The following is a 15179-nucleotide window of genomic DNA, read 5'->3' on the forward strand; positions in this document are numbered from 1 at the left end:
CACTTGGCGACCAAGTTTCAAGCCTAAACATTCTTTTAAACAATCTATTAAATATTGATCTATTACGAATAGTTTTTCCGAGAAATCAGTATGCTAATTGCTAGCTGAAGTGGGTTCAAATAAATTAATATTCTATTCAGGAAGAGATTTTAAGCTTTAAGATAAGAAATACCTCTGTTGAATAGATTAATTATTTTTAGTTGGGGTTAATTACATAAAAAACACCTTAACTTATCTGAAATCCCAATCCTGCAGTTTAGTGTCAAACCCGTAACAGACTTTCAATTCTCGACCATTGAAACAGGCCGATCGGGCCAGTTTCGTTAATATATGGAGTGGGAATCACTCGCCATTTAAGCGAGGCATCTGCCTGGCCCCAGATTCACTTTCAATGGGTTCTTTTGTACGGTGCTCAGGTATTATATAACCATATTGACAGCTGGAGGGGCCGGAGCACTTGAGATCGCGTGTGCGCCAACAATGGAACAAACAAAAATCGAGCGCAGTCATTCAACTTTTGGACAACTTGTCTTTTTTTTACGTAAAAAATGCGTACAAAAATATGCAACAAAAATGGCATGTGATACTACTATATTTATCCCAAACGAATCTCCTCCATTTCCTGAGCCGGGGGCAGCTTGATCTCCTGTTCCGTGGGCGCAACGTATCCCTGTTTCGGCAGGAATTGCTTCTTCCTGGAGGTGGGACGTATCACGATGTGTGCTACGCATGTGCAAATGGCGGCGATGGCAAAGTATTTGAAACTCTCTCGTCCTCCCAGGCTGTTGAACATGAGTCCACCGATTAGAGATCCGATGGAAAATCCAAGCCCATCGTCCATGCCGGCCATCAATCCTTGAACAGTTGCCGATGTACCCGGAGGAGCCACCGCCGATGCGTACGCCACAATGCAGGTGTAGCACAAGGCATAGGTAATGCCCTGGAAAAAGAGCTCCACGCCCACCAGATACCAGGGATTGGGAATCCAGGCAATCAGCGACAGTCGCACAGCGTAGAAGAAAAAGCACATGCTCATGCAATGAACATAGCCCAGTTTCTTGATGATCTTTCCGCTGTAGAAGAAGAAGGGCACCTCGCCGGCTAGACACTCGGCGGCCACCACTAGACCTTCGATCAACTTGATCTGGTGCATGTAACCAGTGGCTTCAGCCACCTGCTCCAAGTGCCAGAACATGAAGTATATGATGAAGGAGTCAATGATGCCAGCCATCGTGGCGAAGAACAGAAAGACCAGAATGGGTGGCTGGCGTACCAGTTGCCAAACATCGCTCCAGATGGACTCGGATCCACCCAGTTTCGGCAGCTTCAGCTTGGACACACTGAACAGATCGAGCAAACTGAACACGCACATGATGATCAATGCAGGCGTCAGACTTTTGACCGCATCCGTGGTCCACCAGTTGACCACGATTCCAGCTAGCATGGCCGTGCCTCCAAAACCAATGGTGCCCCACACCCGTTGTGCTCCGTACTTTCCCTCCTCCTCTTCGCCCAGAAGGTCAAAGCAGCAGGCATCGGATATGGAGTTGGTCACGTTGAAGCCAACGATTCCAATGCAGAGCAGGCATACGAAAAGCCAGAACTTGCCAGATCCATAGATGCAGCTATTTACATGGCGCACCTCGCAGGATGCATTGTTCCAATCAAAGGTTGTTGGTTGTTGGGTGAGGCAGATGTGATGACTCTCGTTGCCATGAAGCAGATTCTGGCTAAGATTGAGGCCCGCCTCGTTGGCTACAATTAGAGCGGAGAATACGTCTCCTTCCTTTTCCTGAATGCATTTTGCCTGGTGAGTGGTTTGGCAGAGTGCGTCGGAGGATTGGATACTGGGATTGCAATCGGGTGTATTCCCTAATAATGTCACATTCCATTGGGCACTTCCTTCCTCCAATGGGATGAAGTGGGAGTTGTCAGGCAGGAAATAGAAGCCGGCAAAGGCCAGTGTCATAATGAGGATAAGGATGATGAAGATGAACTTCCGCAGGCTCTGCAAGGGAAATTTTAGTTTAGTATAGTTGTTGATTATTAGCTACTTTGAATATTAAGCTCACCGTGAAATAGTCGGCCAGGAAACCCACTAAGGGTTTGGCTAAAACATATAGTAAGGGTAAGAAGGCCATTATGTAGCCCATAACATCCGGTGGAACACCGATCTGCTTGCCAATCACGGCTAGTTGGGGCAGAATAGGTCCCATGGCTAAAAATAAACATTGCAATAAACAATAAAGAACAAAATAAATACTTGTTTTCTTTAAGTTTATAGCTGTTCAGAGCTAATTTCCACGAAATCTTCCCAAAATTGCAACAGATTTTACCGTCACATATTCGATAATGTCAGCGATAAGAGTATTGAGATACGAAAGAATACCGAGAATTGATTGGCATCACTCAGTTACTGCGAAATTGGCTATAATTCCGTATTGTTAAGATAAATCTTTACACTCACCTGCCATGAAAAAGAAGAAATGTGCCTTGATGGGCAGCAGGCGCCTGTTCAATCGCACCATTGTCCAGTCTGTAAATTATGGCTAGTGTATCACAGTTCAGATGTCTCCATGCAATCCTCTGGTTATTCCGGGTGAGAAGGTGTTCCTACCCCGATAAGATCATAATTTTCGCACGTCTTCTTACGTCGTTCGCCGTTCGACGTTCGTGAGGATCTGTCGTCTGGTGGAAAGATTGTTTAAATAGTCACAGCGATATGGATGTAAATCAGAGAATGCTAAACTATATCTAATCTCATCGCGATAAGATGCTAGTCCAGACAATGTAGAGGGCCGTAATGGGCTGCATAAAAGTTCTATTGAGATAGCCAAAAAACATAACTCCCCGGCACACGGAATCTTATCTGTCCGCAAAAGAGCTGTTGGAACTTGTGGCAGAATTAAGACCCTAAGCGATAAAGATTATAGGGCCTGCCATAATAAATATGCCTTTGGGGCATGCCTAAGATACCCACTTGTGCCATTCAACTCAATTAGTTATTGCGCGTTGTGTAAGTTCAATATACATAAGTTGATAAGTTGGGATACTGTATATACTTTGTAGATAGAAACCGGTTTGCGGTACCAAATTACTCGTAAACTTGACACAGAAAAAATCACTCTTTTGCCAACCCGAAATAATAATCATTGGCATACACTTTCGAAAAGTGGTCATTAATCAAACACAATTTAGAAATCCCTAGAAAAAGCAGGGGAGTTACTGCAAAAAACCCAAAGTGCGTAAAGCTCAAACGAAACAATGCTAACTTATGTTTTAACCGGGAAGCCATAGAAGTGTCTTACTTGACTGCGTTAAGTTGTGATGAACACAAGTTTTGAATACAATGAATTTAGAATTTCACAGCCGAACGCCACAAGTGTATATTGTTAATTAAGTAGTTTGATTGTCTGTCGAGCAATTAGGTTCACGCGATTGGAAGCCACCCACTAGTGACGTGTGACGATTACCCTGAGATCAAGTTGTATGCGGACGCCAAGAGCTGCGGTCAGAGACTGAAGAAAATAACGCTGAAAGGCATGCAGTTCGTATGGCCACTGATAAGTCGAGTTGGCCGATAAGGCATCAGTCAATCATATGGTGGGTATACATTATACCCACCCATAATTGATAAAGCGCAGACAGGGGAGCAGGTAGCCGCATTAAAGTTCGTTTATAGGTAATCCCCTAATCGCCGCTTGGATTCTCTCCCAAAAGGTGCTAATCAATCAGGGAGATATCCAAAAAACCCCACTTGACTCATCAGCTGTGCGTAGCTGCTTTGTATTCGAATAATGGATCTGGCGATCTCGTTCTGCCGCCGGAGCCTGAGCTGCGGATTGCTCGAATCGGGTTTTACTCGCTGGCATCTGGGAGGGCTGGCTTCAGTCGCCGTCGATCTTCCACTGCGAGCGGTTCGGGCTTGAAGCCAACTAGTCATTAAATTACTAACTTAATACCGACTTGTCGCCGATCTCCAGTGCGAATTAACAATTAACGAGCAGTTGACGCAATCGGAGCTCAGAATGCAGTGGCTTACATTTATTTTGGTGGCGCTGTTTGCCTCGTTCTTATCAGTATCAATGTGCGTGGCTGTGCAGCCGCCCGACGATGGAAAGTGTAAGTCAATCAAAGATGAGGGGGCGTTAAGCCTTTTGTCTGGAAATATAAATAAAATGCATGCAAACTGGGGAAGTTAGTGGGCATACTGAAGGCGATAAGTGAGCGATGTGCTTGTGATTGTAATTAAAATCTATGTAAAAGCTGGAGTAATATAGGAGAAGATTATTAGCAAGATTAAAGTGGAAATTAGCTTGTAAATTAAATAATTTTGAACATGCAATCAAATTTTCTTTAAGTAATGTTTGTTTACTACATTACTTATTAAGCGCACTAGACTATGAAATATTCAGCTGTAAAGAGCGACAGAAACTAATTGTATTTTAAATGGATGATGTTTCCTCAAGCAACATGTCGGTCATCCTAAAAAAAGCTATCAAATAAAAATAAACTCCTAATTACAATTCTACAAAGTCAGGTTCCCAATTGGCCATAAAAGCCATTTAATAAACCACCAATCATGGATCTTGAAATCGAATTGCACTGCGAGAGAGCAGTTGACCTTCGGCACTCCACCGGGTGTAATCAAAATCCGCTGGAGACAGTGTCACACCTGAACTAAAATGCCGATCAAAAACCTGTCCCGACCTTGGAGCTCGTGATCCACTGCCCAAAAAGCGGCCGGGCAGAACTGACTCGCCTCCAGTTTGCAGCATTACGCCAATTCTGCGAATGCAGCGCACTTAATCAGGTTTCCCCCGACACCTGAGGGGAATTTTTAATTGAAAACAGAAATGTGAAATACCCCGCAGATAATATCTTTTCCGAAAACTGCATGCGGTAGAAGCACCAAAAGATACTTCAAAATACATACAATCATAATTAATGTCGCGACTAGCAACTGGTTTTTAGCGGAACGTATACTAAGCAGATGTCCAAACTATATTAATTCACTTGCTCCTCCTCCCGCAGTGCGTGTTTGTGTGGTGGAATCGCGTGGCGTTTATCGGAAAACCCCCAAGTTCTGTCCGCTGCTGGCGGCGAAGAGCAACATTGAGTGCGTCATCGGCGTGGATCGACTAGATTGCGTCAGGCGAATCCACAAGGGCACCGCCCACTTTGGAGTGCTAACCTCGGAGGATTTGGTGGCCGCCCGCTGGGCCAGCGTGGAGATCCTGGTGGCCAGCGAGTTGCGCTCCCACGAGTCCCCTTTTGAGTACGAAATTGTGGCGGTGGTGGACAACAATGCCAATATCCACACAGTCCATGATCTTCGAGGTGCAAGACTGTGCCATCCTGGCTACGGTTTGGGCAATCACTGGACGGAGGTCCTTGCCAATGTAAGCCACCTTAATAGCAACCTCTTAGAAATAAATCCAATTATGATTCTTTATGACTACATTACAGTACTTCGAAGCTGCAATGGTCTCCAAGACCTGTGATCCCGAAATGACCGTCACGGAGGACCGGATCGCATCCACAGCCAAGTATTTCGGTGCCAGTTGCAAGGCTGGTCCTTGGGTGCCCGATCCCAAGCAGGATCGCATCCTGAAGAGCCGATATCCCTCGCTGTGCGAGATGTGCTACGAACCGGATAGCTGTGACCAGACCGACAAGCACTGGGGACGTCGTGGAGCGCTCTACTGTCTGACCAGTGGTGGCGGCAATGTGGCCTGGGCACGTCTGGATGATGTGCGAAGTCATTTTGGGGTGAGTTTGATGCATTTAATCTTTGTGTTAAATATATCTATAACTTTGTTTTGTTTAGTTCTCTGGCATTGCGCAACAGGCGAACCCCTCGGAATACAGCTACCTCTGCCCAGATGGTCATCTGCAGCCGTTGAACGCCAGTCAACCATGTGTGTGGGTGGCCAAACCGTGGCCCGTGGTGGCTGCCCGTCGCACGCATGCCGCCCAAGTGCAGCGCCTGGTCACTGGACTGACTCATGACGAGCCAGATAGTTGGCAGAATGCCCTGCTCAGCCTGCTGGAGACGTACCACGTTTTCACTGTCCCACTGGACAATGTGATAGCTATTGATGACTACCTGGACCAGGCCACCGCATTCCAGTCGGCCTACAGCTTTCCGGAATGCAATCCGCCGCGGTCCATTGTATTTTGCACCACTTCCATCATCCAGCACATCAAGTGCTCCTGGCTGCAGGAGGCATCTCAGGTGTATGGTGTGCAACCGAATATTCAGTGCGTCCGCACCATGGATGTGCAGCAGTGCCTGGATAATACCAAGTTCAAGGAGACAGATGTGGTGTTGGTGGATCAGGAAATGCGTGTGAAAGCTCAGCGGGATTACAATCTAGTGCCACTGCTATACGAGTTCGCAGCGGATATGCACGATCGGTATGTGACCATTGCACTTGTGCACAAGGATGCCAAGTTCCAGAGCTTCAAGGATCTGAAAGGAGCCAGAGCCTGTTTTCCATCATATGAGGGAGCTGCCCATTTGTCCGTTCAGGAGACGATTGTGAATGCCACGGGCAAGGTGCAATCGCTGCACTCCTTCTTCCACCGCGACTCCTGTTTGTGGAATCCCCAGAGTGGGCGCAAGTGTCCACTTCACTACCAGGCCGACGAGGGTGCCCTGCGTTGCCTTTCCGAGGGCGCCGACGTGGCCTTCCTCAGCTCGGATGTGTACAAGAAGTATGTGACCGGCAACCTCACCTCGACTTGGTTGGCTCAGGGAAAGCACAAGGATTTCCGAGTGCTGTGCCCCTACGGTGGCATCGAGAAGCGCTCCAATTTCGAGTACTGCTACCTCCATTGGACCACCCGTGGCCACCTGATGACGCACAACTCCTCGCTGACGCGGCGCAATGAGATCTATAACTCGTTGCGCGATATGGATCAGTTGTTTGGTAGGAAGTACAAGAGTGAGACGCGTCCATTTACCCTCTACGGCATCTTCGATAAGAGGAACAATGTGCTGTTCCGCGACGACACCGATGGACTTCTGGGCCTCCAGGAGCTGCACCGCGACAATGCCAAGCGGGTGATGGAGCACATCTACGATCGTTATACCAACACCCAGTACTACAGGCATTTTGACGACAGTGGAGCCATGAAATCCAGCCATAGCTTATGGATATTGCTTGTCTGCTTAATATTTGTAGGGGGTCAGCATTTTGGCTAGTCCCGAGCTCAACACTAATCTTATTTATTGTGATATTACGCTAAACTTAAGTTAAGAATAACAATGGCTTCAAACCGAGCTTTATCACCCAAACTGACTTTTTAAATTTGAAAACGGGCGGTTATTGTCGATGAAAAACTATCGGAATCGATAACATTCGCTTATTAAAGGTGGTTGAAGTTTGAAAGGCGTTTAAGCAGTTCAGAATACTATTTATTTAAATAAGACATCAAATTGTAATGAAAGTTGAGTGGAAATAACTAAATTTGATAAATTATATTTGAAATACCTACCAGTTGCATTTAAACATGCCAGCCCTTTGCAGCACTGGCGGATCAGCTGATTGTGTTATTTCTGGCCCATTTGTTGTTGCTATGTACAAGGAATTGGTTGCCAAGGAAACAGGAAAAAATGTCACAACTGAGCTGCATTACGATTGATTAAATTTTCGTGGCGTTCGGCATTAGCTCCTATTAATTGGCAATACAATAAAGCACTTTAAACAGCATTGGTTCCTTCTAAAATGTCAAAGAATGCGGGCCGAACCAGCAGCAAGAACGTAAGCCCAAAAACAGGCACTTAATAACGGCAAAAAATATATGTATCCAAAGCACTCGTATATAGTACACCTTTCCATTGATTAGCAGCCGACACCGATTTCACTTTTGCTGATTAATTTTGCATTTCGCTCGCACTCAAAAACCCAAACAAATGAACTTTCTACCATTTACACAGCACAGTTAGATTTGCAGCTTTAGTTTTCGAGTTAATGACAACAACAGCCTTATTGCCTAATAGCACACACTTCAGCATTTTAATAGCGCAATACATATGTAATAGCATTCAATTAAAACTAATAAACGAACCGATCGCCACACAAAAAAAGAAATATGTTAACATTGGGTCAGTGCTGTAAAATACCATGGTACAGTGCTGGGAAACCAGAAAAGACGTTATGAATTCAAAAATCTCTTCAATTTGCAGGTCAAAACGGAAGTGCCAAGGAAGGTCACTAAATCACCAGCAACAAGTGGACCGGCCACCACAAGAGAATCAAAGGAGCGAAGGTCACTGGTCAAACAACCGGATAGCTTGGAAGGTGAAAAAATTGCAAGGAAAACCACAACAGCAGCGCAACCTTCGAGCACAAGCAAAAAGCCATTAGCCACGGGGAAAAACAAGGAAAGGGAGTCCTTGAGCAAAAGGACCACGCCGTCCCCAGGTGCGTTGCGTGCCAGACACACAACCACAAACACAACCGCAAACCCACCCCTGCAGTCCAAGACCACCAAGACCGTGAAGCCCGTGTCCAAATCGAAACCCAATGCAGTTCTGGACACGTATCACAGTGTTACGGTCGCCTCGCCACCGCAAAAGCGCAGAGGACGGGCGGAGCCGGAGAAGGAATCGCCCACGCCTCCCTCTAAGGCATATTCCCCTGTTGCTCAGCCCAAAAAGGAGCACAAGTCCAACTCTCCTGCCAAGGGCGATGCTCGTGCTGTTCCGGCAAGGGCCAGAACTTATACCCGCACCTTGGATCCCGAGGAAGTGGTCATTCTCAAGCGTGAGTCCGCCAAGCAAAGAAGCGAAGTGGAGGCCACGGAATCACAGCCTGTGAAACAACCAGTGGCCTTTGAGGTCAAGTTCGATGAAGCCAAGAAGCCAGACCCAGAATCCGATCACTACTCCGATGACTTTGAGTCCTATGAATCTGATTTCGAAACCGATGCCAGCACACCCGAGGAGGAAGAATCCGATGAATCACAGGAACCCTCATCCTCCGAAGCGGAAGTGGAGGAGGAGCGGGAGGAAGAGGACTCGGAGCCCACCCAAAACCCCATCACGGTGATCCAACGCGACAAGGATCAGGAGCGGAAACTGGACTCTGGGCACTATGACATGCATTTGCGCCGGAATCCCTTGGGCAGTTTGTCCACGCCGAATCAGTATGATAGTTTCGACACCAACTCGATGGCCAACTCAGAGCAACTGGACTCCGGCATCAGCACCACTGGCGTGGAGAAGCCGCGGAGTGGAGAGGCTAACGTGTACTACGGTGGCTATTCCGGTTTCGTTTCGCATCCCGTGATTAGTCGTCGCGGCGAAGAGCTGATGGCCAAGTTGCGTTTCGACCAACTGAACTATCACCTGTTCGAGATGAAACCCCTCAGCTACGAGGGATTCATGCAGAGCTATGGAAAGCTGAATGCCAGTCAAGTGGCCACCCAGACGCAGTCGCCCCAAATGGACGGCGAGTGCCAGACGCTGGAGGTGCACACTCGGAGCAGCTGGACCCAACATCCACCCCACTACGGTGGGCAGTTGGTCCTCAGCTGCAGTGGCGATGCGGAGATGGATGCAACATCGAGCAACCAACCTGCAGATGAATACGAAGCTAGCATTTCGCGATTGAACCAACTGCATCGCCTGGAGCACGCGCGTGCCCAGGAACAGCAGCAAAAGAGATTGGCCAAGAGCACCGATCTGGAGCGACTAAGCGCGTTTCTTCACAAGGCGGGCCGACTCATGGGCATGGTTTTGGAGGGCAATAAGAACAACGGCCAGGGGCATAGTCCCCGAAGTGTACCACTCCAGACAGGACTCCTCAACGCTCTGCCCGTGCGCCGTATCTTTGGAAGTGCCGGAAATGGCCAATTGGTGGTCACCGTGCATGAGTGTCCGCCGGACAGCAACGTCTATAAGGAGGACTTTGCCAGCCTGCTGATGGTGTGGTCACTGGCCAATCCCGGCCAGCCATTGCGTCTGCTCTCCACCTGGGCGGAAGTCAGTCGGGTGGCACTCTCTGGCGAGGCCCAGGATATCGTGGTGGCCGGACTGAGAGATGGCAGTGTGGCCATGTGGGATCTGCGCGAGACGCACAGCTACTGCTCCAAGTTGGATGGCCACCTGACCCACTTTGCAGCCACACAGTCGGTGGTTCCCATGCCGGAGCAACAGGACAAGGAGGTAAATGCCATGGACCTCGGCGCCGTGGTGGATGTGCGCAGCTTTAGATCACATTTCACTACTGGAGGAATAGCTGCCACCAGTGGTTTGCAGAGGACGTACAAGGAAGTTCAGGTATGTTTTTAGGAAATACAAATTTTATGTTATAATCACATATGTATATAATCCCTTTGCAGTACGCTTCGCTGAACGACTCCGGTCTGCTGACCATGTGGACTCTGGTGGAGGGCGCCTCGTCCAGCAACAGCAACGAGTTCAGTTCCCCGTGGGCGCGGGTGAAACTTCTGCAGAGTGGCAGCTGCGATCTGAGGAGCTATCTGGAGCGACGCCTCCTGAAGAGCCATCAGAGTGCGTACGAGAAGACCAAGTCCCTGTTCCAGGGCAACATCTACAGCGACGATGTGCTGCGCGAGCTGAATGAGACGCAAACGCTGACCACGGCGCTCCAGGGACAGGGATTGCAGGGCATGCGCTTCACCAGCATCGACACGGGCAGTGAGCTCATCTATGTGTGCACCAACCGGAACTTTGTGCTCTGCTGCACCCGTAGCTTGAAGACGGAGCGCTTCACGAGAATCGCTGTGAACGAAAGTCGTTTCCTGTTCCCCACCTCATTGTGTGTGCTGTCCAACGAGAGCTATGTGGCCGTGGGTCTGTCCAATGGATCGGTGATGATACTCAACTGCAACCAGCGGCAGAGGCAGCGCCAGCGGAATCAGCAGAGGCCCAAGACCGGACTGCCGCCGACCACGGATGAGCCAGATCCCGAGACGGGCAAATCCTGTGCCATTCAAAACATCATACTCAACGAGCGGAGATCGTTTGACCAGCAGATGGATCCCAATCCCACGTACGATGCCCGACCCAACACAGCGCTGGAGCTGATTGAGCGACCCAGGCGTTCCTACGAAATGAGGGTCTTTGACCAGCAGCTGCTCCTTAGTGGCAGCGGGCTGCGTCAGCATCTCGTCCAGGCCCTGATCCTCTCCAGCGACGGCTGGCAGCTTTCTGCCCTCACCAATGGCACTGTGCGCCACTACGACTTCTATCGCGATCGGGAGCTACCGGCGGAGGAGTCCATGGACACTTGCCTCAAAGTGACGGACATTGCCGGTGCTCGCAGTTCTGGACAGGAGCAGGTGCTGCTCATCCTGGACACGGCAGGAAAGGTGCAGTCGCGCACACTTGGCCACTAGCTTGTTGAATATTTTCTAATTATTTGTATGCGTTTGTTAAAAACTTTTTTAAAATGAAATAAACTCGATCTAGTCCTACTCCATTTGAATAAACTGTATTGGTTTCTATTTTACAATTTATTGATATATTTATAGATTATATATATGATTTAATAGCACTTTCTTCAACTTAGAAGATGGGCCAATATTTATATATCTGAACAACATATTTTTTAGGGGACACCTACTTATAAATGTATATGTGTTTTTGAAATATCCTACGTATTTATTTTAAACATTTATTAACAAAAATGAATCAAACTAAATAATCTCACTATCTCCCCTCATTGATATGTACACTCTTCCATCTGCTCTTTGATCCTGGCTACTTATCCTGGCAACTCACACCTGTCTGGCCATGGACAACATGCCGCCGGCTGTTGTGGCTCCGAGGAGCTGCCGCACCGTTTGCAGTTCGTCCCGCAGAGCCAGGACCTGTGCCCGCAGAATGGAGTTCTCCTGCTCCAGCAGAGCCGCTCGGAAAGCTATCCGATCCTCGCGGATCTTACGCGCATCCCTGGACTTCTTGGCCGCCTCGTTGTTCCGCTTGCGCCGCTCGAAGTACTTGGCATCCTTTTGTGCCTCCGGAATGGGTCGCTTTTCGCCGCGTACCCGACGGTGCACAAAACTCGGAAACATTCCGCCTCCAATCACGCCCACACGATTGAGCTCCATCAGTGGAAATTCCAGGGCCTGGAGCGCGTGACTTGGTGGCGCGATGTACTCGAAGGCGGGAAGAGATTCCGCGGATCTCTTGGCACCGATCATGCCGGGAAAGCCCAGGCCGGGCAGGCGGAGATTTTGGGGAATGGATATGGAGTATGACGGATTGCTCTTGCACTCCGGATCCGCATCCAGTTCGGAGTGCAGCGACACGGTCTCGGTGACATCCAGAATGGGCGACTGGGCGGGTGAGTGCATCCTTTATCGGTGACTTCCGTTCGCGCCGACGGACGGGCTATATCTGAATCCAGCTCCTGGTTATGTTCCTGCCACTGGCGACCACCTGCCTGCCGTGGTAATTATAGGTTCTTGTCACACAACCCCCCACATACACACACCCCCATTTTTGGGGCTAATTCTAAGCCAGCCACAACCCTCCATCGCCGGCTGATTCAACCAATCACGCAATGTTGACGGTAATTATCCGTCAAATACATGACACTTGGCCGGGGCCGCATGGCATTTATTTGTGCTGCCCGGTTACAAGGACTTCATATAACTGGTTAGCCAGATTACAAGCCCCAGTCCCAGCTCAGTCCAGTCCATCGGCTGCCTCCCTCTTGGCCAACTGTTATGTGGTGGGGCGGACATAGGTAGGATTTCCTATTTCCCAGGCGCTGACCAATGAGAGTGACCCTGGCTATCGACCGACATTTTGTGGACGAATGTTCCACGATAACAGCGGTAATAGTCTGAAAGAGGCGTGGTGGCTGCCCCAAAGTAATTGCACTCACTGAAAGTAATATGTACTTTTGGGATCGGAGATTTTAATTACGAGTATCTTTCTTAATATAGAGTATACTCAATAAAGAGATATACCAATTTCAGTTATTACATAAATATTAGTCGAATATTTGTCCATTAAATTTTATATTAGATGTATTTTTCTTGATCCTCCCAGTTAAAGGATCATATGATTTATGTAAATTCTAATTACTTTAAAGCTCTCAAAATGTATCAGTATCAGTAGATCGTAGATCGCTAAATATAATAAAGTATATCCCAACGATTTTCTGTTTTACAAGATTTTCCCGCGTGTACCAATCGATTTACGTACTTGGAAAACCAAATCCTTTCGGAGCTCCAAAAACTGCAGTGTCATAAAATTGCAATTTGCCTAATCCCCTATTATTAAGACATCAAAAAGTTGGGCCCAACTTTATTTTGATCAAGCATGATTCTTCAGAATCGTAAAATTTACTTGTCTTCCGCATACGCGACTCACGACATCCAAGAACCACATAGCCCACATATCTAACAGCCATCGGACATGTAAATGAACTCCGTGTGTCGTCTTCAACCCGTTCCGTTTCGGGTTGAGAAAGTGTCACCTGTTTGCCGAGGCAAATTGGCAGTTTGGGTCACGGAGTCCTTGCCGTCGTCTCCCGCAACCGGAAGTCGCATCCTTATGGCGTTTCATAATGTATGCGCTAATTTATTATCTGTTGGCAAAAGTTGGGCCATAGTTAACCCTTTGACTGTCATGCTACCAATGCCGTTTATGGCCTTTTGGCCCAACTGGGAGACGAACCCGGGCATAATGGATTGCGTGCCGGAGTGACATGTCTGGAGAATTGGAGGCAGTCTAATATCATTCAAAGGGTTGAGCGAGATGCATTCAGAATATACAACGCAGTAAGTTTTGGATTCGGTTTGAATTAGTTGCATTACCGAACCACCAAACTCTGTGGACTAAGTCCAATTCCTTTGACCCACCCCGGGGACCCATTGCTAATGCATTGGGAGGATCGTTTTTGGACGCCGGCTATTTGTGCGTTAGACAAATTACCGGGTAATATAGCCAGGCAGTGGAACATGTTATTGTTTCGCTGTTCGTTTGCCCAGTAATTGAAGAGCAAACCTCGGGGACTCGCGTTGGACAAACCGTTAATGACACCTTTAATACCTTTAATTGGATGACATTAGCACCCGTGTACATACATTATGAACAGGGGCATGACCAAGTGGGCCCTGCCTAACACAGTCACAGCATAGGCTTCGCTCTGCCTGTCCCGGAATAGTATTCAACTGAACAAAGGTCTCCTCATAACAAAGATCTCCTCAGAACAAAGATCTTCTTAGAACAAAGATCTCCTATATAAGCCAAAGAATGTGTGACGAAGGCACGATCAGGGACTGCGAGCCCACCACTTTGCGGCTTCCTTTCAACAGCTACCACATCAATTTGCCGCTTTATATTTTGGACATGGTGCGCATCTTCCAGGATCATCCCAAATACAGCAATGGTATCCATGAGGAGCACATCCTGGAGATGCTGGAAAAGGAGTAAGTCAGATGGAGTAATATAATTAATGATAAATATCATGCTAACCTGCGAAATAGACCCTTTTCGTGTGGGGATCTGGACTCGCAAGTGAAAACCGCTCTGCTGGACCTCACCGCCAAGGGCTTCATACGCTTCATTACCAATGGATACCGCACTCTGGGACCCATCGCCAAGCTCTCCAATGCCCGTTCCGTGCGCCACTTCAACATGACATGGCAGCGCATTGCCGAGCTGCAGAAGGTCAACTGCCCGAGCTTGGAGGCGGGATCCATCTCCAGCGGACCCTGCACCCAGCGTGCATCCAACTACTGACGTTTTTCATTGCTTCGTTGTGTTAACCATTTCGTTTATTGAGTTCCGTTCCATCCAAAGCAGCAGTAACACTCCACGCACACACACTATTTCCAAATTGTAATCGTCTAGTAAAATTCCTGCAAATCCAAGTTTCGGGGTAGTTTAGTACGGTTGGTCATAATCATCATTAGGTTGGGAACATTGGAACACATGTCGCGGGGTCTGCCATCCTTTTGACACTTAACCAGGCTAATTGTTCTCAGGGGTTGGTATGTCGCAGGTGTTTGTAGGGGAAATGCTTCCGAAACTGATTTAAGTATAACAATTGGAAAGGCCAACAATCCCCGGTTGTGATCTGGAGTACATCCCCGACGAACTGTGCCCCAAAGTGACCCTTGGCCAGGCCCATTACCCTTTTGGCCGAAGCGTTTAAATTGTCAACACCAGGACAATGGAGGACACA

General features: G+C 48.1%; 5 protein-coding genes across 8 annotated transcripts; 3 read left to right on the plus strand and 2 right to left on the minus strand.

The window, feature by feature from the left end:
- Positions 1–509: 509 nt before the first annotated feature.
- Positions 510–8054, minus strand: LOC122613159 (major facilitator superfamily domain-containing protein 6). Of its 3 annotated transcripts, XM_043787196.1 has the most exons (5): positions 7504–8054; positions 4043–4161; positions 2468–2688; positions 2073–2218; positions 510–2008 (listed from the first exon to the last, which is right to left on the minus strand). In XM_043787196.1, the coding sequence occupies exons 3-5, from the start codon at positions 2526–2528 to the stop codon at positions 596–598; spliced, it is 1620 nt and encodes a 539-aa protein (XP_043643131.1). In that variant the 5' UTR covers positions 2529–2688; positions 4043–4161; positions 7504–8054; the 3' UTR covers positions 510–595. The 3 variants fall into 3 exon arrangements, with proteins under 3 accessions (XP_043643131.1, XP_043643132.1, XP_043643133.1); XM_043787197.1 differs by lacking the exon at positions 7504–8054 and having other exon boundaries at positions 4043–4164; XM_043787198.1 differs by lacking the exons at positions 4043–4161; positions 7504–8054 and adding an exon at positions 3474–3488.
- On the plus strand, positions 3729–7283 carry LOC122613157 (transferrin). The gene is made up of 4 exons (XM_043787195.1): positions 3729–4122; positions 5035–5402; positions 5470–5772; positions 5831–7283. Exons 1-4 carry the CDS (start codon positions 4029–4031, stop codon positions 7208–7210), a joined length of 2145 nt encoding a protein of 714 aa, XP_043643130.1. The 5' UTR covers positions 3729–4028; the 3' UTR covers positions 7211–7283.
- On the plus strand, positions 7644–11421 carry LOC122613156. 2 transcript variants are annotated; one of them, XM_043787193.1, is made up of 3 exons: positions 7644–7769; positions 8195–10291; positions 10354–11421. In XM_043787193.1, exons 1-3 carry the CDS (start codon positions 7734–7736, stop codon positions 11371–11373), a joined length of 3153 nt encoding a protein of 1050 aa, XP_043643128.1. In that variant the 5' UTR covers positions 7644–7733; the 3' UTR covers positions 11374–11421. The 2 variants fall into 2 exon arrangements, with proteins under 2 accessions (XP_043643128.1, XP_043643129.1); XM_043787194.1 differs by lacking the exon at positions 7644–7769 and adding an exon at positions 8015–8135.
- A 333-nt stretch (positions 11422–11754) lies between these two features.
- LOC122614840 (thyrotroph embryonic factor) lies at positions 11755–12333 on the minus strand. Its single transcript, XM_043789509.1, has one exon. The coding sequence runs from the start codon at positions 12331–12333 to the stop codon at positions 11755–11757; it is 579 nt and encodes a 192-aa protein (XP_043645444.1).
- Positions 12334–14127: 1794 nt separating this feature from the next.
- LOC122614370 lies at positions 14128–14865 on the plus strand. The gene is made up of 2 exons (XM_043788939.1): positions 14128–14421; positions 14479–14865. Exons 1-2 carry the CDS (start codon positions 14246–14248, stop codon positions 14732–14734), a joined length of 432 nt encoding a protein of 143 aa, XP_043644874.1. The 5' UTR covers positions 14128–14245; the 3' UTR covers positions 14735–14865.
- The last annotated feature ends 314 nt before the right edge of the window (positions 14866–15179 follow it).

This window comes from Drosophila teissieri, chromosome 2R (genome assembly GCF_016746235.2).
Source record: "Drosophila teissieri strain GT53w chromosome 2R, Prin_Dtei_1.1, whole genome shotgun sequence".
NCBI classification, from domain to species: Eukaryota; Metazoa; Arthropoda; class Insecta; order Diptera; family Drosophilidae; genus Drosophila; species Drosophila teissieri.

Excerpts from the sequence above, each read along its gene's own strand:
- LOC122613159 (XM_043787196.1), bottom strand. The coding sequence starts at position 2,528 with ATGGTGCGATTGAACAGGCGCCTGCTGCCCATCAAGGCACATTTCTTC. Across the intron at positions 2,219-2,467 it reads TTTCTTCTTTTTCATGGCAG|CCATGGGACCTATTCTGCCC; the intron begins GTGAGTGTAAAG and ends GTTTATTTTTAG. Across the intron at positions 2,009-2,072 it reads TCCTGGCCGACTATTTCACG|AGCCTGCGGAAGTTCATCTT; the intron begins GTGAGCTTAATA and ends TTTCCCTTGCAG.
- LOC122613157 (XM_043787195.1), top strand. The coding sequence starts at position 4,029 with ATGCAGTGGCTTACATTTATTTTGGTGGCGCTGTTTGCCTCGTTCTTA. Across the intron at positions 5,403-5,469 it reads GGACGGAGGTCCTTGCCAAT|TACTTCGAAGCTGCAATGGT; the intron begins GTAAGCCACCTT and ends ACTACATTACAG. Across the intron at positions 5,773-5,830 it reads ATGTGCGAAGTCATTTTGGG|TTCTCTGGCATTGCGCAACA; the intron begins GTGAGTTTGATG and ends TGTTTTGTTTAG.
- LOC122613156 (XM_043787193.1), top strand. The coding sequence starts at position 7,734 with ATGTCAAAGAATGCGGGCCGAACCAGCAGCAAGAAC. Across the intron at positions 7,770-8,194 it reads GCCGAACCAGCAGCAAGAAC|GTCAAAACGGAAGTGCCAAG; the intron begins GTAAGCCCAAAA and ends TTCAATTTGCAG. Across the intron at positions 10,292-10,353 it reads GGACGTACAAGGAAGTTCAG|TACGCTTCGCTGAACGACTC; the intron begins GTATGTTTTTAG and ends ATCCCTTTGCAG.
- LOC122614840 (XM_043789509.1), bottom strand. The coding sequence starts at position 12,333 with ATGCACTCACCCGCCCAGTCGCCCATTCTGGATGTCACCGAGACCGTG.
- LOC122614370 (XM_043788939.1), top strand. The coding sequence starts at position 14,246 with ATGTGTGACGAAGGCACGATCAGGGACTGCGAGCCCACCACTTTGCGG. Across the intron at positions 14,422-14,478 it reads CTGGAGATGCTGGAAAAGGA|ACCCTTTTCGTGTGGGGATC; the intron begins GTAAGTCAGATG and ends CCTGCGAAATAG.